Consider the following 24,478-nt stretch of genomic DNA (forward strand, 5'->3'; position numbering starts at 1 on the left):
TTAACCTGGACAAATGTGAGGTAATGCATTTTGGAAGGGCTAATGCAGGTAGGGAATATACAGTGAATGGTAGAACCCTCAAGAGTATTGAAAGTCAAAGAGATCTAGGAGTACAGGTCCACAGATCACTGAAAGGGGCTACACAGGTGGAGAAGGTAGTCAAGAAGGCATACGGCATGCTTGCCTTCATTGGCCGGGGCATTGAGTATAAGAATTGGCAAGTCATGTTGCAGCTGTATAGAACCTTAGTTAGGCCACACTTGGAGTATAGTGTTCAATTCTGGTCGCCACACTACCAGAAGGATGTGGAGGCTTTAGAGAGGGTGCAGAAGAGATTTACCAGAATGTTGCCTGGTATGGAGGGCATAAGCTATGAGGAGCGATTGAATAAACTCGGTTTGTTCTCACTGGAACGAAGGAGGTTGAGGGGCGACCTGATAGAGGTATACAAAATTATGAGGGGCATAGACAGAGTGGATAGTCAGAGGCTTTTCCCCAGGGTAGAGGGGTCAATTACTAGGGGGCATAGGTTTAAGGTGAGAGGGGCAAAGTTTAGAGTAGATGTACGAGGCAAGTTTTTTACGCAGAGGGTAGTGGGTGCCTGGAACTCACTACCGGAGGAGGTAGTGGAGGCAGGGACGATAGGGACATTTAAGGGGCATCTTGACAAATATATGAATAGGATGGGAATAGAAGGATACGGACCCAGGAAGTGTAGAAGATTGTAGTTTAGTCGGGCAGTATGGTCGGCACGGGCTTGGAGGGCCGAAGGGCCTGTTCCTGTGCTGTACATTTCTTTGTTCTTTGTTCTTTGTTCTTTGTTCTTTGAGTTCATGGCGTCCATAAAAAGATCCAGTAATTTGTGGTGAAGATAAATGACATGAGATCCATTTCACCATAAGTTGCTAGATGATTTACTCTCTTCACCTTAGACTCACCAAAGTAAAACAAATTACCAAATTGTTGGATATATGCCATTATTACAAATGAATTTTGCTGCATCAATTTAGGACTGATAATCACGTCCTAAGAACCCTGTTATAGTCCTGACATTCCATTCAATCATGCAGGCCCACTAAGAGAACTATGAAACTGCGGAATCTCAGTTCTGTAGTTCGTAAATTGTTTCTTTTTCTTAAGTTTAAAATTGCAATGTTTTTGCTATGTAATTTTTCTCCCTTATTCCATTCTCCTTTCCTTTATTTCTCTTCTTGCATCTAATTTGACTTAATGTGTCCTATTTCCTTCTCTGTCATTCGCTCAATTTCTTTCCCTAACCATAAATTGGACCTGATGTTCATGTGCTCTAATGCACTGTTTTGTCATTACCACACTGTTGATGATATTTCCAGCAGTTTAAGGGGCAAAACTAATATGATTTGAATGGTGAGGAGGAAAAACAAATTTGTGACACTTGCTGTATGATGTCCTGTTCCATCAATTTATTGGCTAATAGGGCAGCATGGTGGCATAGTGGTTAGCACTGCTGCCTCACGACGCCGAGGACCCGAGTTCGATCCCGGCCCCATCTTCTGACTGGAGTTTGCACATTCTCCCCGTATCTGTGTGGATCTCACTCCCACAACCCAAAAACATGTGCAGATGGTGGGTTGGCAATGCTATGTTTCCCTTAATTGGGGAAAAAAAGAGAATTGGGCACTTCAAATTAAAAAAAACAATTCTTGGCTAATAAACAAGTTATAAAGTTTGTATCTTATAAATGTAAATGAATAGGATAGGTGATTGTCAGTTTCAGCTGCATTCATTCTTGGTGGATGAGAACTTCATCTGCTTCAGTAATGTTGCAGTAAGAATTGCAGATTTTGTATGCTGACCAAAGTAACATGGCACAACATGAGAAATATCATCTTGGGGTCACCATCTGCTTTATTACTTGAATATTACAATGAGGGGCTGAATAAGGAAGATAGTTAACTCTGGAAATGATTTATTGCGTAAGGGAAGAGGAAGCAAGGTAAACTCTCAGTGGTTAGTACCTGAATGAACAGTTCAAAGGCTTGAAAAAGAATTGAAGGGAAGCAGGAGCTAAGGTCATGTTGTGATGAATGCTGAATTCTAATTTTCCTACATATATCTGCTGAACAGATACAGCATAATTTTATTTTTAAAGATAATTGGTGTCAAACATCTTTTGCACTTGCAGAGAATCCTATTGACCCTCCTGTACCTCATGAGACTGTGGGTCAGCTTTAATGGTGGGGTCAGGATCTTTAACAACATGAATAAGGATCTTTATATGTGCTGTGCAGATGGCTAAGTTGGATCTGATCTACATGATCCTCCCTAAAGAGTAAATGTCCGTGATTCAGCTGGGTGGGTCTAAGACCAAAATGTTCTTTTTAATTTACTTCAGCAATTCAACAGTTTGCAAAACAAGCTTAGGAGTAGCAAAACTTGAATAGTCAAGTCAAGAAATTAGTGAACCAGATGAACTTTTTCGACTATCAATAATAATATTCTTTATTGGTGTCACAAGTAAGCTTACATTAACATTGCAATGAAGTTACTGTGAAAATCCCCTAGGTGCCTGTTCGTGTACACTGAGGGAGAATTCAGAATGTCCAATTCACCTAACAAGCCCGTCTTTCGGGACTTGCGCGAGAAACCCACGGGGAGAACGTGCACATTCCGCACAGACAGTGACCGAAGCCGGGAATCAAACCTGGGTCCCTGGCACTGTGCTGCCGTGCTGCCCATGCCAGCAATGGTTTCATGGTCATCATTAGACTTTTCAATTCCAGATTTTCATGGAATTCAAATTTAACCCATCTGACGTGGTGGGATTCAAACCCAGGTCACCAGATCATTACCCTGAGGCTGGTATAGTGACAATACCACTATGCCACGGCCTCCCTTTGGGTAGGTAAAATGGGTCAGGGAAAATGTTACTCTTTCAATTTTTTATCATAGATTAAGTACTGACTTTTCACATTCCTCGTTAAATAATGTTGGCGAATCTAGCATTATTTTAACAAAATAGGTTACATTTATTTTATATTTACAAGCTTTATTAATATCTCCAAGTGGAAAACACACTGGCTTGACTAGCTGAGGCAAGTTTGAGGGAAGGATCTAGTTATCATCTTCTCAATAGAGGAAGTTACACACAACAGCAAGAAAGTCTTGGGCCAAATGAGTTTAATGGCTTGGAGTTTTCGGTCAATGGCAAGACAAGGAAGCTGCTGCTGACCTTGAAAGCCTCGCTGAGAAAGCTAGCTTTTTTTGTGGTGAGAACTTTAACTCCTTTGTCGTGCAATGGGTAACAGCCTTCTTTGATGGGGATTAGCAGTCTGGAGCTGCAGTGATGTTATCAGGTTAGCCAACTAGCCAGTCATATCAAAGGAATTTAGCTATGAAGAGAGATTGAATAAACTGGGGTTGTTCGCCCTAGAAAAACGGAGGCTGAGGGGCGACTTGATAAAAGTTTATAAAATTATGAGGGGTTATAGATAGGGTGAACAGTTGGATGTTTTACCCAGGATGGAAATGACAATCAGGGGGCACAAGTTCAAGCTGAGGAGGGATAGGTTCAGTGGAGATGTGCGGGGGATGTTTTTTTACACCGAGGTGGTGGTGGCCTGGAATCCGCTGCCAAGTGAGGTGGTTGAGGCAGATACGTTAGCAACCGTTAAAACTTATCGAAATAGACACATGAACAGAAGGATACAGGCAGTTGGTCTAGATAAGACATGAGATCGGTGCAGGCTTGGAGGCCCGAAGGGCCAGTCCCTGTGCTGTACTGTTCTTTGTTCTTTGATTCTCAGACATCCAACCAAGGGAATGAAAAACACTAAAATCAAATAACTTTACAAAGGTTCACATTGAACAATTTAAAGATTGAGATGTATACATGGGGTGAAGGTAGAAGCTGAAATATGAAAAAATCTTTGAAAAAAATTTGAATTTAGAAAAGAAATCTAGTAATTTCTAGACATTTTGGAAAGCTCCATTACATTATTTTTTTCATGGCCAGATTTGTTCAGCAATAATCATTTTGCTGTTAAACCCCCAATCAGACTTGTTTGAAGAAACTGCCACTTTCTATTGGGTTTCTGTACATCAGTGTGAGTGAAATAAGGGGAAATTCTCACTAAATCAAGTAATTCCTGTGATTGCTGGCTCTAGGGAAAGGGGGTGCAGGTCACAGCAAAGCCTATGTTGGAACAGTGAGTGAAGGGACTGCAAAATTCAGGATTTCTGCATTAATCTGTCTATATGCTAAATGTTGAAGTTGCGGTCAGCTTCAGTGAGGTAACGACAGTGAATGAATGTTGATAGTTCAGGATCAGAAATCCTCACAAAATTCAGGAAAATATTGAAATGCTGTACGCTGGGCAGCAATGCTATTGGTATCCAAAGATTAATGGTGATTTTGACGAGAAATACACTTAATCCTATGTGTTCTTTTGTGACAAACCTTTTGATTTTTGAGTAGTCTGTTTAAATTCATAGTTGGCCTTAAGATTCCTATGACCAAAGCGCTTGGATATCTGAAGCACCTCGAGCAATTTCTGCAGCAGCCCGAAACAAATTATGGGAATTCCAAATTCAGATTTGGTTAGGGTAGCCCACCATCCTGGGATTGTCCTGGCATATCTGGCAATTAAAGATTAATGACCAAATACCGTTGCAAGCTCCCCTGGGGGTAATACATCAGAAATGGGGGCAGCTGGGTGGTGAGAGCTGAAAATGAAACTGTTTAATAGTTGAAAATTTTCAAATCAGGGTAACAAAACATATCTTTATTTTCTAATTACATGGGAAAGCAGGATACATGGCCGGCATCCAGTCAAAAGAGTATTTGTAGGGCAGTTAGATGTAGGATGAAACATATTGCAATATGTCCAACCAAAGTTGGCAGCTCCAAGATGCTGGAGCAAGTCTCTTTGAGGATTGTGAATTATTCAGTCACTTTAAATTATATAATAAATATATGATTTGAATATTGTATGAAAACCATGTCAAGCAAGTGGACTTTGGCCTGCATTCTCCATTCTGGAGTCTAAGTGCTCTTGCCAGCTCAGAATCAGGACTGGCAACTTGGCGCTGCTTTCAGCGCCAAGGAGCCATCCTCTCTCTTTAACAAGTATATGCATGGGGAGAGCTCGTCAGATTCCGTTGCAATCCTGGTATCAGGCCGCCATTCTGAGTGTGCAGCCCGATCCCGAGGTCCGTCGACAAGCCCCCTCCCCCACAATGCTAATCCTGCCTCCCATCCCCTGCTGACAAGGAGGGCCATTCCCCTGCCCCCAACCACAGGAATATGGGGTCACCTCCACAGTACACATGCATACGGATGACCCCAGACCCCCTCCCATCAGTCATTCCCATCAGAAGCCCCCGCTAGAGACCCCCATCAGTCACCCCTGCATGAAAGCTGAAGAGCAGTCCAGTGACTTACCCTTCCCTAATACATGCCTCAGCCAAAAGTGTTTCAAACAGCAGCTGTTACAAGTCAGAGGCTTCCTCCAAAGCCAAGTACGCTTGAAAGGGCTTCAAATCCCCTGACATGCAAAACGCCCATACAGCAATGCTTTACACGAATCAATGTTTCCGTTTTTTTTACTCCAGAGACAGGTACTTGATCGATTCTTTATTTATCTTTCCCTTCACGCTTTTATACATCTCACGCACCCTGCTTTGATGTTAACCACGATGTCTATAAGCACTCTTGCTATGATTGCCTGCTCCTGACCACATCACAAGGAGCATAAGAACATAAGAACTAGGAACAGGAGTAGGCCATCTGGCCCCTCGAGCCTGCTCCTCCATTTAATGAGATCATGGCTGATCTTTGTGGACTCCGCTCCACTCTCCGGACTGTACACCATATCCCCGAATCCCTTTATTCTTTAGAAAGGCATCTATCTTTTTCTTAAAAACGTTTAAAGAAGGAGCCTCAACTGCTTCACTGGGCAAGGAATTCCAGAGATTCACAACCCTTTGGGTGAAGGAGTTCCTCCTACACTCCGTCCTAAATCTACCTCCCCTTATTTTGAGGCTATGCCCCCTAGTTCTGCTTTCCCCGACCAGTGGAAACAACCTGCCCGCATCTATCCTATCTATTCCCTTCATAATTTTATGTGTCTCAATAAGATCCCCCCGCATCCTTCTAAACTCAAATGTGTACAGTCCCAGTCTACTCAACCTCTCGTCATAATCTAATCCCCTCAACTCTGGGATCAACCTAGTGAATCTCCTCTGCACTCCCTCCAGTGCCAATATGTCCTTTCTCAGGCAAGGAGACCAAAACTGAACACAGTACTCCAGATGCGGCCTCACCAACACCCTATACAATTGGTTTCACTTCCTCTTATTCATTTTGATGTGATGAAGAGCTGCTAATGATAGCAAGAGTATTTATAAACATTGTGGTTAGCATCAAAGCAAGTAATGGAGATGCATTCAAGGGTAAAGGGCAAGATAGATCAATCATTCACCAAGTACCTGTCTCTGGAGTAATACAACTATCAATCACTGACTAATGCAATGTATTACCATATGAAATTGAAGTTTTACATTTCAAAGGCTGTCAAGGGATTTCAAGTCTTTTGAAGTGTACTGAGCTTTTGAGGAAGCCTCTGATACTTGTAACAGTTGCTGTTTTAAACACTTTTGTCTAAGGCAACAGATGTTATGGAAGGGTAAGTGAAAGGGCGGTGATAATTCAGTGTACTGCCTTAACTGCTCTCCAGCTTTCACAGGGGTCTTTGATGGGGAGGGGGTCGGTGATGGGGGGGAGGGGCGGGGGAGGGTCACCCTCGTGCGTGTGTGCTGGGGTAGGGTGACAATGTCCCTACTTGTCAGCAGGGCAGGGCGGGTGCCTTCTTCCAATGGACTTTGAGGGCACCTCAGTTATGCACTGACTCCCTTCACCCCTCTGGGTCCACTGTGTCAGGGCCACACTTGGGCAAACACCAAGGCCCGCCCAGTTTATTTCCCGCCATGGGGGTCAGTGCATAAGGGGTGTGGGATGGGTTTAATTAGGCTTCCAGCCCTGTTAATCAAATTGATTGGGGTGGGGGATGGGGACAGATTGTGTGCTGAGGCCGCAAGTGGGGTATTGGAACATCTCAACGGGTTTGACATTGGTCGACAAACCTGTTTTCCGGGGGAACACTCCACTCTTCACCCAATCGGGAATGCCGGTCACTGCATCGGGAAATGGAGAATCCACCCCTTTGTTTGGAAAATTTATATATTTGAAATTGTTTCTTCTAATAAGAGGCTTACTGAGCATATGAACCCTCAGCAGTTGCCGCTTAACTGTCTCGCTTGACTTCCATCTAGAATAGGACATACAGGTGTTAAATATCTGAGATTTTATTTTATCAATGTATTTCTTTAAAAAAAAAAAATGTAGTGTACCCAATTATTTTGTTTTATCCAATTCACCTACCCTGCACACCTTTGGATTGTGGGGGTGAGACCCACGCAGCCTCGGGGAGAATGTGCAAACTCCACATGGTCAGTGACCCAGGGCCGAGATCAAACCTGGGCCCTCGACACCGTGAGGCAACAGTGCAACCACTGCACCACCGTGCCTCCCTGTTCTATATGTATACAGCAACAAAACATAAAATTCAGAGTTATTTTAGATGAAATTTTGAATTCTGACTTATTTCAAAATATGTGTTTCCAAAGAGTCCAATAAATATATTTTAGATTTTCAAATTAAAGCAACATGTATTTATTGTCTTGCAGCGACCATATATGACCTTGGGAACTCTGAGGGATCAGGTAATCTACCCAGACACACTGGAAGATCAGAGGCGGAAAGGAATATCTGATCAGGTATAACAAATATTATTGTCTTATGAAATTAGCTGCCCACTTTGTGTTGAGACCCTGTTGGCTTAGAACAAAGAAAGGTACAGCACAGTAACAGGCCCTTCGTCAATCCAAGCCTGCGCTGACAATGCTGCCCATCTAACCTAAAACCTTCTACGTTTCCGGAATCCGTATCCCTCTATTCCCATCCTATTTATGTATTTGTCAAGAAGCCCCTTAAACATGCTTGTTCACCATGCCTGATTGCCAAATACTAATTTTAGAGTGGAGTGGATAATGAGGAAGGAATTATGGAAAATGTAACATAGACTGTAAAACTGAGACAAGTGGCGAGATTCCGTGGCCTCCCAGCTGCATGTTCCTCATCATTCGCTGGGGGCGGGATTCTCTGCTGCCGCTGCCGTCACCGAAAACCCGCGGGAGGTGGTGCATTGCCAAAGGGACCAGAGAATCCCTCCGGCATGAATGGTGGAGAATTCCAGCAAGGACTTGGTTAAAGCTCCCATTTTTATGCCATAGCATTATCATTCTCGTCCATGCCGTAGTTTTCCTTACTGTACCTCTCCTCCTAAACAATTTATTGGAATCCAGGCTCCACACCTAGTTGTTGCATTCCACTAAAGGTATTTATAAAACATTGGTCAACCTCCCACATGGTAAGTCAGAAAATGTCGTATTTTTATTGCTGTTTTCCTTTGTCTCCTCCCTCATGCACTCCCCCTTCTCCACAAAACTCATATTTTCCTTCACCATCTGTCCTCATATGCTTTTCTCTCTTTCTTTTTCCTTTTCTTACGGTTGGGAAAAGTAACTGTGTGGTATGCAAATTCAGTCTGTATAATTCCGAAGTTGAGGAAAATGTGACCCTCAGCAGTTCGCTACCAATCTCTTTTCAGTCACTTAAGCTTTTTCTCCTCCATATGTCCCCTATCTTTTCAGATTCCTCCTACCCATTCTCTTTCCTACTATCCCTAACTTATGACTATCATTACAAGAAAAACTGTAACTGAACAGTGGTTAGCACTGCTGCCTCAGCGCCAGGGACCTGGGTTCAATTACAGCCTTGAGTGACTGTCTGTGTGGAGTTTGTACATTCTCACCATATCTGTGTGGGTTTCTTCCAGGTGCTCCGGTGTCTTCCCACAGTCCAAAGATGTGCAGATTAGGTGGATTGGCTATGCTAAATCGACCCTCAAGTGTCCAAAAGGTTCAATGAGGTTATAGGGATAGGGCGGGGGAGTGGGCCTTGGGTGCTCTTTCAGCGGGTCGGTGCAGGCTCGATGGGCCAAATGGACGTGTTCTGCACTGTAGGAATCCTATGATTCCATGAACAAGGAAGCTATCTTTAAAGTAGAGATAGTTTGAGTATGGTCATTATGTATATTCCCACAAATGGAAAAGATGGGACAAACAAATCTAGAGCTGCCTGGATGATGAAAGAAATCACGATTGAAATGAAGCAGAGAAGTGTGGTTATTACAGATGTCAGGTGGCTAATACAATTAAGAACCAGGTCCAATATAGAAGGTTCTGAAGGTTCTTTAAGATTGTAGTTTAGTCGGGCAGTATGGTCGGCACGGGCTTGGAGGGCCGAAGGGCCTGTTCCTGTGCTGTACATTTCTTTGTTCTTTGTTCTTTGTTCAGAAGAAACTGGAAAAGCAAATAAGAAAATCAAAAAGGGAGGACGAGAAAGAACTACCAGCTAACATAAAAGGGAATCCAAAAGACTTCAATAGGCATATAAATAGTAAAAGGATTAAAAAAAAGATTTACACATGAAGGCATGGGAATGACTAGAAGGTAATAAATGAATACTCTACATCTGTTTTTACTAAGCTACAAGATGCCACCCAGTTTGTAGTTGAAGAAGAGGAAGTTCAGTCACTTGAAGGGTTCTAAATTGATAAGGAAGGTATTGTCTGGGCTGTACGTACTTAAAGTTGATAAGGGACCAGGACTGTATGAGATTCATCCAAAGATATTGAGGGAGGAGAGAGTGGAAATTGCAGAGGCACCTGCCATAACTTCCTTAGGGTGACAGAAGACTGGAGAATTACAACTGTTCAAAAAAGGGTATAAAATTAGCCTAGCGACTACAGACCAGTCAGTTTAAGCTCCTTGTCAAGGAAGCTTCTAGGAATGATAATTCAGGACAGAATTAATAGTCACTTGAGAAAATGTGGGTTCATTAAAGAAAGTCAGCATGGGTTTGTTAAGGACAAATCATATTTAGCTGGGATCATAGAATTTACAGTGCAGACGGAGGCCAATCGGCCCATCGAGTCTGCACTGGCCTTTGGAACGAGCACCCTACTGAAGCCCACACCTCCACCCTATCTCCGCAACCCAGCCACCTCACCTAATCTATGTTTGGACACTAAGGGCAATTTAGCATGGCCAATCCACCTAACCTGCACATCTTTGGACTTTGTGAGGAAACCAGAGCACCCGGAGGAAACCCACGCACACACGGGGAGAACGTGCAGACTCCGCACAGACAGTGACCCAAGCTGGGAATCGAACCTGGGACCCTGGAGCTGTGAAGCATCAGTGCTAACCACTGTGCTACTGTGCAACTTGCTTGCATTTTCTGGTGCGTTAACAGAGAGGGTTGATGAGGGTAGTGCGGTTGAAGTATCGTACATTGAGCATTTTGTAAAGTGCTGCACATCAGAATTGAGAGAAAAGTTAGCGCTCATGGAATACAAGGACCGGTAGTAATATGAATAAGATATTGGCTGTGTGATAGGAGAGTAGTTCTAATGAGGGGCTGTTTAGCATAGGGCTAAATCACTGGCTTTGAAAGCAGACCAAGGCAGGCCAGCAGCACGGTTCAATTCCCGTAACAGCCTCCCCGAACAGGCGCTGGAATGTGGCGACTAGGGTCTTTTCACAGTAACTTCATTGAAGCCTACTTGTGACAATAAGCGATTTTCATTTCATTTCATTTTCATGAATGTTTTCAGACTAGAGGAAGGTTTATAGTGGATCCCCTAGGGATTGGTGTTAGAATTTCTGTTCGTCATGATATATATTAAAGACCTTGCTGTACAAGGCAGCATTTCAAAATTTGTGGATGTTACGAAACTTGGAAGTATGATGCACCATAAAATAAAATTTCTTATTGTCACAAGTAGGCTTCAAATGAAGTTACTGTGAAAAGCCTCTAGTCGCCACATTCCGGCGCCTGTTTGGGGAGGCTGTTACGGGAATTGAACCGTGCTGCTGGCCTGCCTTGGTCTGCTTTCAAAGCCAGCGATTTAGCCCTGTGCTAAACAGCCTGTAGAACTTCAAAAGGACATAGACACATTGGTGGAATGGGCAGACAAGTGGCAGATTAAATTTAATACTGAGGAGTGTGAAGTGATTCATTTTGGTAGGAAAATGCAGAAAGACAATATAAAATACAGTGCACAATTCTAAAGGGGTACAGGAAGTGTATGTGTGCATAAATCATTGAAGGTGGCACTTGTTGAAAGTGTGGTTAATAACATACGGCATCCTGGACTTTATCAGTAGAAATATAGAGTACAAAAGCAAGGAATTTTTGTTAAACCTGCATAAAGCACTGGGTGGTGCTCAACTGGAGTATTGCATCACTTTACAAAGGATGAAAGATGTGAAGGCATTAGGGATGGTGCAAAAAAGAAGCATAAGAATGGTTCCAAGGATGAGGAACTTGTAGAAATATTGGAGAAGTTGGAGTTGTTCTTCTTGGAGAAGAGAAAATTGCAAGGAGATTTGATAGGGGCTTTCAAGACCCTGAGGGGTCCGGACAGTGTAGGCAAGGAGAAGCTGCTCCCATTGGTGGCAGAATCAAGAATAAGAGGGCACAGATCTATGGTAATTGATAAAAGAAGCAATGGAGGAATGAAAAAAAAAATTCATGCAGTGAGTGGTTAGGTTCTGGAATACAATGGTAATGGTAAAGTCGCCATGGTCCCAGGTGACCATAGGCTGTTTTCCCATTTGAGGGGGGAGAGCTGACTGGTGGTGATTTACCTGAGCATCAGCACACCTCAGATGAGGGACAAGGTTGAGAAGGCGGGGCCTTCATGAATAACCTCAGCCGGTACGGGAATTGAACCCGTGCTGCTGCCCTTGCTCTGCATCATGAACCAGCTGTCTAGCCAAATGAGCTAAACCGGTTAAACTGGAATGCACTGCCTGAGGTGGAGGCGCGGTCAATTGAGGCTTCCTGGTTTTGCTATCATTCACCTCGCCCTAAACCATACATACACTCCATCCAACCCTGCTTGCCACCCTCAAGGTTAGGTGTCAAGCGTAGAATTTCCTTACTACTGCAATGAAGTGTCAGCCTAGGTTACATTCTCATCCCCTCCTGACCACTGCCTTGAGTCAAACTGGGCTATTTGCAATCTCAATGACCTATTTTGACCCATGAGCTATATTCTATCCATCACAAAGATTAACTTGAGCTGGGTTGAAGTCACCCTTGTGGAACTGGCTGTGATGTCATAAATATGCATATTCATATCTAGCGAAGATGCAGGGAATTGGAATTAGTGTAGATAGTTCTCCTTCAAATATATCACCAGCACAAGTATGATGAAATAGATGTCATCCTTTTGCCCTGAAATTTAAATCAGCCTATGCATCCCTTAATTACACCTCACCCTATTTAAAAAATGTGATAATGAATAAGGTCTTTTTTTTTTGTCCATGCAGTGCCTAATAAACTATGTTAAGTGCTTCTGGGTTCATGAAATATACAGGCAAATCATTGACATTTTAAAATCTGTTCAGTAATTTTTTTAAAAGGTAAACTCCATGTGCACCGTGCCATGTTTGCCATGAAACCTTTAATAAATGGTTCACTCCACTTGCTGATGGTATTTATTAACAGGTACTGAAGGAGTATTTAGACAACGTCCAACTTGGCCACATTCTGGACCGTGAGGGAGACTGGGATAGCATTCAGGACTGGATGGATGTACTCAGCGGAGGGGAAAAACAACGAATGGCTGTATGTCTTGCAATTCACTGATGATTTTTAAAGTGTTATACCTATCTATATATATATATATATATATATATATGTTTTTACATATTTGAGGTTTTCGTGCAGGTCGCGACTTGCAGGTGGGTCGCCGGCAGGTGTCAGAAAAGTCCCAGAGCGAAGGGTCACGGTGTTCCCAAAAGATAGAATTGTTTCTCACTGTGCCCATTAGCCACCAACAGAGTTTCCCAACGGCAGCATTCAGAAGCCTGCAGCGAATCACCTGCCTAAACTGTGTCAAATCAGTCCTCCAGAGGAAAGAATTATTTGACGGAAGGAGGGAGATGCAAATTAGTATCTGACAGAAAAAGCAACAACTATGAGAGAGGTTTCTAAGTGTCTCCTTGTACTCGCAGTGATGGGAGAGTTTGAAGCTCCAGGACTTTTTGAAATGATTGCAGCTAGTCCCTCAATCTCATGGCATCTGAGCAATCTCGCCAATGAAACTGTAATATTAATATGGACAGTATTTAAAAATGTTGCTGCTGTAAACTTTGAGGTTTCCCCCCCACCCCACCACCACCACCCCCTTCCCAGCGGCAGCTGTGTTTCAAAAACCATGTCCCATGGAACCTTTGGCAGATTTCTCACCCTCCCCTTCATTCTGGCCAAAGCTGTGACCCAAGAGTTCGCCCAGACGCACTTCAACTGCACTTCCATCCACCTTTGACGTCGACCCAATGCAGAACAATGGTCCGGTGGAGGACATCAAGGGGACCATACTCCAACTCCGGGAGACCACCCTGCAGCAGAAAGAGACCATCATGAATCAGTAGGAGACCATCACAGTACTCACCGCCAAGCTCAGAAGATGCATGAGTCAAGAGTATGTCAGAGCCCTTGATAAGTGAGCATGAACCCAGGCAGGCATTCCACGGCAAGCAGTCGAGGAACAGTAGGAATACTCTGGGAGATCTCTCTCTAGCTCAAGCGGACACATTAAATCAACTTGGACTAAGATTTCAATCACTTAAAACATAACTGGAGAATTTAGAGGTAGGTATAAGTAGAAACAAAACTTCTAAATGTCGTCAAACTAGATTAGAACAAGAAGAAACGTGGAGATCACCCAATTGAATTTTGGTACTATGACCGATTGGAACCGATTTGAGATCCCCTTATCAAATAGATACGACTATTTAGAAAACAAACTGAATCCCTGCAAAATGTTTGTCTATGTTATAGGCAGTGAAAGTTTGAGTTGTTTATGTGAAGTGGCAGTTCCCATTCCTTTTTGACACAACTCTTGTTGACATGAGTAATATCAGAAACAGTTCGCTTTCAGATGCCAGGCACTCTCATTCAGGCTGTCTTAACCGGCTTGTTAGTGCGGGTCAGTGCAATGCCCGCATGCAGCTTGTCCTCATTCTGTAACCTTCTTACACCTCTCCCTCTCTGTGCAAGTGTTTATTGTGTTCTCAATGACAATAGCAATACATCCAAGGTAATGTCTCCGTGCAGACAATTGCTTGACAAATCTTCTGCAGATCTTCTTAGCGTGTGGTTGCTGCGGAGGAGCCAGCAGCATGTGTCAGGGATGTCATAGAGGCAACTTCAGTGTATAAGGAATTGGCTACCATTGCAGCAAGAGTTAAATTATTGGAGACATCAGTCTCCATGAAGTGGCTGCAATGGCATGTCTTTGGTTGGGGAGACATGAGCACATCACAATGCCACCATTGAATATCTGAGAAAATAATTAATATCCAACAAAACTTTGTTCAATGTCTATTCTGTCTGATTAATGACAACCAGAACAGTTAGTTTGTCAGCTCTCTGTGGGCAATTTTAGTGTTGGCAACATCCATCAGTATTGATGAACTTGTTCCTAACGGTGTATTTTGAAGTTGAATAAACTTGCATCAAGGAATTGAATTGCATTTAAGTCAATTATAAATCAAGATTTTAATATGATTGTCTTCAAATGTATGATCTCTCCCAGTAATATCTGCTCTTTGTTCTCCTCAGTCTTCTTCATTTGTTTCTTTGTTTCCTTGAGGCAGTGACCCACAATGATTGCAGGTTCACAATCGTTGGCGGCCCTCCAGTATCTCTCATGAGTAACTATTCTTCATGCGTGACCCTGGATGTGAACCTTTATAGATGGGAGGACGTGACAGGCATGTCTGACCCTGTCCTCACTCAATGCTGAAGTAAATTCAATGTACCAGGGGCTACTGGATATTGATTAAGAACAGGAAAACTAGGTGATTTTCTCTCCCTCCCTTGTCTGGGACAAGAAAACTTTAATGTCCCAAACACTGCCTTGACTCAGGATAGACTGGGTAAGCAAATGTGGTGTGGTCCCAAAGATCAGCCAGTGTGGGTCCTGAAGGTTGGCCAGTTGACAAAAGTGGGTCCTGAGAAAGAAAATTTGAAAAACACTGTTCCATAACTTTTATGCACTTTTAAAAAAATTATTTTATTTTGTGAATATTGAATTGTTTTTAATCAAAAATAACTTTTTTTAAAGCTGTGTAAGTTTTTTTTTACATATAGGCTGAACATACCGTGGGCAGCACAATAGCATAGTGATTAGCACTGTGGCTTCACAGCGCCAGGGTCCCAAGTTCGATTCCCTGCTGGGTCACTATCTGTGCGGAGTCTGCACGTTCTCCCCGTGTCTGCATGGGTTTCCTCCGGGTGCTCCGGTTTCCTCCCACAGTCCAAAGACGTGCAGGTTAGGTGCATTGGCCATGATAAATTGCCCTTTGTGACCAAAAAGGTGAGATAGGGTTATTGGGTTAAGGGGTTAGGGTTAAAGTGAGGGCTTAAGTGGGTCGGTGCAGACTAGATGGGCCGAATGGCCTCCTTCAGCACTGTATGTTCTATGTTCTAACAATATAGACATGAAATGATGCAAGCATGGTTTTAAAGAGAAATCCCAAATAAATGTTCCGTGAAATGTCAAGCCATTTTAACAGTGATGCTGAGAATCCTGCAAACATTAAGCCACCCTCCAATCAGCAGATTGTGTGGAGAGGAGTGAGTAATGAGGCCAGTATTTGAAAGAGAGCAAGCCCCAGTAGGCCAGAATACTGGGAGAGCAGATCCTGCATAGTGTTGCAATGTAAATTGTTGCTGTTTGGTGTCATGATTTTTAGCAAATCTTCAATATTTCTGAAAATATATTCTGTGTATTGATAGACTAACTCTATCACTTGCTTCCTCATTAATTCATTCTCTTGGTCTGAAAATATTTTACCAGATAACTGGCGTATTTTCTTACCCTACAGTCTGTTTTCCGATGTAGAATAATTATTTGTGACTCTCAATCTCAACTAACAACTTCTGAAATGGTAGCTGATAAATCCCAAAGATTTTCCTGGAAAAACTCTCTGATAGTGTTGCAATGTAAATTGTTGCTGTTTGGTGTCATGATTTTTAGCAAATCTTTCAATATTCCTGAAAATATATTCTGTGTATTGATAGACTAACTCTATCACTTGCTTCCTCATTAGTTCATTCTCTTGGTCTGAAAATATTTTACCAGATAATAACTGGCATATTTTCTTACCCTACAGTCTGTTTTCCAATGTAGAATAATTATTTGTGACTCTTAATCTCAACTAACAACTTCTGAAATGGTAGCTGATAAATCCCACAGATTTTCCTGGAAAAACTCTCTGATGAAGAAAATCTTTGTTTGGATAATTCCTAATAATTTGTCAATTTAGGCATATGCGTTTATTTCCTTTTCGACTCAATTTTGACAATTTCTTTACCCCTCCTCCTGAAAGCATATTCCAGCCCAAAACAGCATTGATGAATATAGCTTATAAATATAGCCCTCAGTTGATGCATGATGTATACCTAAAGGAATCTTTTTTTAAAAATGGAAAATTGTGTTAATTTATCCTTTCCCTTCCTTAAATATCTTCTTTCCTTACTCCTGCTGTTAAAAATAATTTTGCTGCCTTTGGCATCTTCCACCCTTTTTTCACATAAAATGCTTCTGTGCATTTGCTGCTTTGTACAGAATGTTTGGGAATGGTCTACTGACAACACTTTCCCTTCTGTTCCTTAGTGTAGAAGAAGTTTTACTTCCTGCTCTCCCTTCTCTGTTGACCCAGATGAGATTATGAACTGCATGGTCAATTGCAGACACAGAATATGTTCAACCAGTTTGTGGTAGAGTCCTGATGTTATGGGCCAGTGTTTAGAAAACTCCAAAGTATATTATAGAGTTCACCTGATCTACAACTTTATTGATTTTGGCTATGATGAGCACAAGAGCCTGCCTTTCAGGTGTTATTCAACAGACTTCTTAGGCGCTTTTAATAATAAAAAACAAGCTTTATTCTAAGAACTTAGTTAACATTTGTAGAAACACACACAGCAAGAACTTTTATCAATTACAAACACAAAGACCCCACACAGCTACAGTAATCTATGTATAACCCTTAATGAATTCCCCCTTAACTGTTCCAATTCAATAACAAAATCCAAGTAAAACCAGAAACACCTTTTCAAAGGCGTGGCCCAGCACACAGCATTCTCACTGGTATAAGACTTGATATTGATACTCTGTTCCCCTTTTTAAACAGCAGATTTGAATTCCTTCCAGGAAGCAATTATCTCTTTTAAGTTACCAAGTAGTCTGGAATAGCTTTTAAAATGAAGATAGAGAAAAACACCTCTTCCAACCTGTGCAGTTCAAACCAGTCCAAACTCGAAGCGAAAGTAAAATTCGGAGCCACAGCCCAGCTCCATCCACACAATGACATCACTGAAACCATGTGATGAGACAAAAACCTTTCTTAAAGGGACACTCCCATGACACTTGGCTCATCAGCCAACTGTACCATCTTTCTAGTAAGATCTACAATCTATGCTACTTATTTTAGTGTCTCTCTTTGGAATCCTAGTGCAGTTTCACCATTCAATGTATATTTTGGTTGAGTATTTTATAGTTGGTTGATTTGGATTCTATGGATTTGCATTTACACATTTTATGTCTTCAATTATAATGCTGTCGTATTTTTAAGACATTTGTACCATTCTAGCTTAACAAAACCAGAACAGACTGACAGCTCGATTGATCAAAAGGAATATCACTTAAAAAATATATTGACTTCTTTGAGTCTCTGCTGATGTTGTATTGTGTCATTTTTCTTTCATGCAGATGGCTCGATTATTCTACCACAAACCACAGTTTGCTATTTTAGATGAATGTACCAGTGCGGTTAGTGTGGATGTTGAAGGTTATATCTACAGCCACTGCAGAAAAGTAAGCCATCCTACTGGAGAGAAATATGAAATAAAATGCTATTCCCAGGCATAAAGTAAATGCAAGCAAAGAGCAGAATCTTAGTAAATTCATTTTTATACCGTAAAGAATTCTGCTCAATTGTAAATAAAAATGTCTTGCATTTAAGATTGATTTCAGCTATGTTGGCATTTAGACTGTATAAATTGATATATTGTTAATAGAATGTATTGATAAATTGGAGCAAAACCCATGTAAATGTGATAGAGTAGATTTTGTGAATGAGCAGGATTTTACATGCAAGGAGTACTTTAAAGGATTTTGGGTAGAGATCAACAGGCCCCACTGGTTTTTCTGTCCATTTGGACAATTGGGAATGGTCAATAAATGCTGGCCAGGCCAGTGATGCCCACATCCTGGGAAAGAATAAAAAAACTCAGCAGGACTAATAGGAATTTTATCCGCACTTGAATTTCTTGGTCCACGTGATCACTTGAGGATGTCATTGAGATTATTTTTTCCTTATTAGCCTCAGCTTATTCTCTCCCTTATACCGATCCTAGGAGATTATGCAGCCATGCTGGAGGGGAGGGATAGAAAGTATATGGTTGTAATGCTCCTTTCGTCATGGTTGGGGCAGGCTGGTCCTTTCCTGCCAAATCAGTTTTGTCTGTCACGTATGCAATTCCTGCACCTTAACCTCTGCACAGGGTGGGCAAATTTGTAAAATGCATCCTGTGAATTTGCTTGGAAACCTCTTTCTGGAGGTGAACTTCAGCGACTTTTTTCTATTTTACACAAATTAATGGGCCTTAAACATAACAACATATTATATGACGACCGGTTTGCTCAGTTGGCTGGACAGCTGGTTTGTGATGCAGAACAAGGCCAACAGCACGTACCGGCTGAGATTATCCATGAAGGCCCCGGCTTCTTGACCTTGCCCCTCGCCTGAGGTGTGGCGATCCTTGGGTTAAATCGACACCAGTCAGCCCTCCCCCTCAAAGGGGAAGGTAGCCTATGGTCATCTGGGCCTATGGTGACTTTACTTACTTTTGCTAATATTACATGCAAGTTTGCAAGTTCTTTTGTACAGAAATAAAATTTGAAGAACGGTAGAAAGTGCAAATAATGTATCAAAAATAATGTTGGTAATGATCTTTTGGTCAAGCCTTCAGTGACATGAAAATGTATGAGATGCCTGCCTAATTAATCATAATAGATGCTCTTTCCATTAACTTTCAAGAATATATGAGGATGAATTTGGCCTTTGGTAAAATTTTAAAGTGATCAATCAAAAATTGGCAGCTTGTGTTATGCCATGTCTGACTTCTGTTTACGTCAATGGAGAAGTGGTCTTGGTCTAAGATGGACTTCCTATTCACTATTGTTTGTTCCACACTATCACCAGGGACCAATATCACTCCTGTCATTTTTATGAAGCTGAACATCTAATGAATAAAAAAATCAACAATTTACAATATTGCAAACATAGTTTTGAATTATAAATTCATAGTTACAGATTTTTGGAGGAAACAATATATTTTTTATTGTTTTTTCATTCTTCATGAATGTTTTCCATTCCTAATGGCAATGACTCCTTGCCGGGGGACTATGCTCCACAGGCAAGTCATCTCCCCTGTTTTTATCTTTTTAGTTACTTAAATGTTTTCTTTTATAAATGTTTTTATTGTGTTTTTGAACAAAGAATATTTACCGTTATGTACACAGAATAAGAAATATATATATATATATATATATACATAGAAGAGAGGGGCACACTCAAACATACCCAAAAAAAAGTAATAATAAAAAATAAAATAGAATAACTGGTAGGATATTGTGCACCAGCTCAACAGCAGCAACTCTGTACAACTGGCAAAATTATTTACAACACATAAATAGGCGACTGTTTGTGGGGGGGGAGGGTGTGGGTGGAGACTGGGGGGGTAAATATACATTTGGGTGCCGGAGAAACCATTACAGTGGGCAATACTCGAATGGGTCTGGTGTTGGTGATGTCACTTGCTTCTCCCGGACGGATCTCGCTGTCGTCGTCTCGCGCTCACCTCCGCTTCAGCCGTTCCTCACGTCTTTCGCCTGTATTTTCCTTGTTCTCTGTTCCTGGAGATGCCAAGTTTGTTATCGTATCCAGTGCCCTCGTTCCGACTGTCATTTCCCTGCCTCTCTGGTTCTCCTCTCTTGTTCCCTGTCCCTTTCCCCCCCGCCCCCCTGTGGTTCGCCTTTCTTTCCTCCTAGGTTTAGCTGTCTCCTTCCCCCCCCCCCCCCCCCCCCCCCCCTCTCCCGGTCTATCTCTCCCTCGCCTGCTTTGGCTACTTTCCCCTGATTCTTGGTTACCTGGCTAGTCTTCTGCTTGTTCGTTGGCCACAAACCAGTCCCGCAGCAGTTGGGTGAATGGCTCCCACATTCTGTGGGAGCCGTCGTCTGACCCTCGGATGGTGAATTTGATTTTCTCCATTTGGAGAGATTCCGAGAGGTCGGACAGCCAGTCTGCAGCTTTGGGTGGTGCTGCTGACCGCCAGCCGAACAGGATTCTACGGCGGACGATCAGGGAGGTAAAGGCAAGGGCGTCCGCCCTCCTCCCCAGGAATAGATCTGGCTGGTCTGAAACCCCGAAGACAGTCACTTTTGGGCATGGCTCCACCCTCATCCCCACCACTTTGGACATTGCCTCGAAGAAGGCTGTCCAGTACCCCACAAGTCTGGGGCAAGATCAGAACATGTGGGCGTGGTTGGCCGGGCCTCCTTGGCACTGTTCACATCTATCTTCCAACTCCAGGACGAACCTACTCATACGGGTCCTTGTTAAGTGGGCTCTATGTACCACTTTTAGCTGCGTCAGGCTGAGCCTTGCGCACGTGGAGGTGGTGTTGACCCTGTGCAGTGCTTCGCTCAAGAGTTTCCACCCTATTTCAATCCCCAGGTCCTCCTGTCATTTCTTTCTTGTTGCGTCCACTATGGTGTCGGCCCTCTCTACCAGTCAGTCATACATGTCACTGCAGTTTCCTTTATCTAGTATGCTTGCGTCCAGTAACTCTTCCAGTAATGTCTGTCGTGGCGATTGTGGATACGTCTTGTCTCCTTTCGTAGCAAGTTTTTGAGTTGTAAATACCTTAGCTCGTTCCCCCTGGCTAGCTGGAATTTCTCTGTCAGTTTGTCCAGTGTTGCGATCCTGCCGTCCATGTATAGGTCCCTGACTGTCAGTGCCCCTCCGTCCTGCCCCCACCTTTTGAAGGTGGTGTCAGTCAGTGCTGGTGTGAACCTATAGTTATTGCAGATGGGAGCTTTGTCCGACATTTTGGTCAGGCCAAATTGCTGCCGTAGTTGGTTCCAGGATTGGAGGGTGGCTATCACCACCGGGCTGCTGGAGTGCGTTTTGGGTGGGGATGGGAGTGCTGCCGTGGCAAGGGCCCGGAGGGAAGTCCCCATGCAGGAGGTCTCCACCGCACACACCCACTCGGCTTCTGGCTCCTTGATCCATCCCCTTATTCACTCGGCCGTTGCCGCCCAGTGGTAGAATTGTAGGTTTGGGAGGGCTAGCCCCCCCCCCGGATTTTGTTTTTTGTAGGACCTTCTTTGGGATCCTAGCATTCTATTTAGTTACCTCAATAACATTTTTTTTACTTCTAACTTCTGTGTTTGGTCTCCCATGCCACTACTCAAGGAGGGTGGGTAACTGTCTTTCTCTTGGGACTTTTTGAATCAATTTGTAATTGTTACTAAGAAGTGGCTGAAAGTGGCCCAACATAGACCATCCTCTCTTTTCCCATTGCTCTGTTCCCTATGGACAAGAGCTTGGCTTTCCACTTGGCAGCCCCTGCGTTTGGCACAATGGAAACCATGCACTTTATGGGCACTGCAGATCTGAAGCTGTGTGCTACTGCTTCAATTTAGCATGCTTGATCTTCCTGAATCTGCATTTCCCACTATGAGTCTTCATGCATAAACACTTTGCAGTGATTTCTTTTTAATATGCTTTTAGAAAATGCTGCCATATTTGTTAGACTTTTTAAAATAAATGTTATAAATTATCTCATTATTACAAATTCTGCACAGTCCTCTCTCAGATGGACACTTTTTAGTATTGTGCCCCACATGTTGACTGTAATCTGTATCTTTTGTGTTAAAGGTTGGCATCACTTTGTTCACTGTGTCACACAGAAAATCTCTCTGGACTCACCATGAGGTTGGTACTGTAAAGCTGGGTGACTGGGTTTATATTTTGAAAAGCAATAAAATAAAATCCAGAAAATAAATGGGGCAATACTTGCACTATAATAACAAAGAAAGGATCCTCACATGAGCACATTAAGCATTTAAAAGTATAAGTTTAAACAATTGCATTTCGAGAGGCCCAGCAAACCGGATGAGTGATGTGTAATCCTAATGTAGAACTGAGTTAGATTAGATTGAATTTATAAAAAGACGCACAAGTGTAGGCACAAAAATTGACCTTTTAATTGCTCGTGAATCAAATGGTTTCCAAAGAATCTGTATATCGCCAGAAGGCATATCAACAGATTCAGTTGAACAAATATTATCCACAGATAGCAAAGAGTAGCACAAATGCAGAGCAAGTATCAAAACCTAACTGGATGGCATTTTTTCTGCTTTTATCCTGTGAGTCCAGATCTCCACTTCTCGGCCTCTCGCACTGCATTTGTACATGGAAAATGATTATTGCTCCGAAAGGAGAACTGTGTGAGATTTATCAAAGTCGAACACAAAAGCAAGATGTTGCAGTTGCTGGAAATCTGAAATACTCAGCAGGTCAAGCATTGAAGGAGAAACCAAGTCAATGTTTCCTTTTTCTTCAGATGAGGATTCTGCAACCTCCCCCACCGGTCGACCGGATCCTTCACTCTATCTGTCCCATCTCTTCCCCTTCCTCCTAGAACCATGATAAGGTTCCACATCCTCACCTTCAACCCCACCAGGCTTGATTCAACAGATCATCCTCCTTCACCTTTGCCACCTCCAGCATGTTGGCAAAACCAAAAGCGACATCACCTCTCCTTTTAACATTCCAAAGGGACCATTCCTCTGCGATATTCTGGTTCATTCCTCACTCTCCTCAACATTCCCTTCTCTTCCCAGGGCACTTTTGAGTGGAAGCGCAGGAGATCCAACATCTCTTTCACTTCCTTCCTATCTCCTAACCGTTCAAGCCCTCAAATCACAGTCAGGATGAAACATCAATTCACATATACAATAATTTCCCGTTCTAAGCTGCCCTACTTTAAATCAGCCCATTAATAGGACTGGTGTTCATGTTTAGCATTGTGGGTTTCATTTTAATGTTGTGTTGCACCAGGTCTGAGTAGGGTTTTATGATCTGATCAACACCATTTTAGAGCAGCGCTTCCCACTTCTCGCCCCTTTATCTCACCGCCGACACTCCCTCTCAACGCTGACATGCCCTCTTGCCAACCTGTTTGCTACCGACCCTCCGTCTCTTGAAGCTGAATAATACATGACAATAATAATAATGTTGGATGGCTTGCACCCCCTATAAGCAAAGTTGGGCGGGCTTAATCAGAGCCAAGTGGAACTTCTGCCCCTCACTGGGGAGGAAGTCATGGCAGCAGCCTTTGGCGCTGCCGGCAATGCAATAAGGAGGATGAAGGCCCATAGATCCCCGAAGCTGGTAACTCCGGAGTATTGAGCAGGGAAGGCTTGGCAGAGCAGGGAGAGGGTTGGTGGGGCTGTTGGGTTTAAGGCTCAATGGGATTATGAAGAAAGGGAGGGTTCCATCTTCATTGGGTTGTTCATCCATCTGCAAAGGGCAGACTGTGAAGATCAAACCCTGTCTTCCTTCCAGCCTTTTGAAGAAATTATTTTAAAAATTGGGCTACCCGATGCTGCTCGGCCTCCTTGGTAACAAGTTTTTGAGACATCCTGGGCGCGATTCTCCGATTCCGCGCCGGTTGGGAGAATCGCCTGGCGCGCCATTTTTCCACGCGGCGCCGGTCCGACGCCCTCCCGCGATTCACCCAAGTGGCGAGATTGGCCCCGTCGAGTTCTGCGCGGCGCAGGCCGGAGAATCGCCCGAGACACCCAAAATGGCGATTCTCCGCTACCCCCGCTATTCTCCGGTCCGGATGGGCCAAAGTCCCGACGGCGTGACCCGAGTTCACGCCGTCGCCGTTCACACCTGGTAAATAAAGTCGTCAGCCAGTCGTGCTGGTTGACGCTGAACAGTGAGGAAGTGAGCGGACTGTTCCGGAGCTCCTGCAGACCGGGTCGGCTTCCCCAAGAACGCTGCGGCCAACAGGGGGGGGGGGGGGGAGGGGTAAGAGAGGGTGAGGGAGAGTGTCGAGGTGGGAGGGGGGGGGGGGGGGGGGAGAGTGTGGAGGTGGGAGGGGGGGTGAGGGAGAGTGTGGAGATGGGAGGGGGGTGAGGGAGAGTGTGGAGGT

General features: G+C 43.3%; 1 protein-coding gene across 1 annotated transcript in view; it reads left to right on the top strand.

Annotated features, from left to right (window-relative positions):
- The window catches only part of abcd3a (ATP-binding cassette, sub-family D (ALD), member 3a), a 119,045-nt gene that overhangs the window by 80,489 nt on the left and 14,078 nt on the right, over positions 1–24,478 (top strand). The window contains exons 19-22 of the mRNA XM_072510541.1: positions 7,726–7,815; positions 12,680–12,799; positions 17,958–18,062; positions 22,192–22,248. Coding sequence (XP_072366642.1) covers positions 7,726–7,815; positions 12,680–12,799; positions 17,958–18,062; positions 22,192–22,248 — 372 coding nt within the window. The remainder of the gene's footprint in view (positions 1–7,725; positions 7,816–12,679; positions 12,800–17,957; positions 18,063–22,191; positions 22,249–24,478) is intronic.

This window comes from Scyliorhinus torazame, chromosome 7, assembly GCF_047496885.1.
Source record: "Scyliorhinus torazame isolate Kashiwa2021f chromosome 7, sScyTor2.1, whole genome shotgun sequence".
Classification (NCBI taxonomy): domain Eukaryota; kingdom Metazoa; phylum Chordata; class Chondrichthyes; order Carcharhiniformes; family Scyliorhinidae; genus Scyliorhinus; species Scyliorhinus torazame.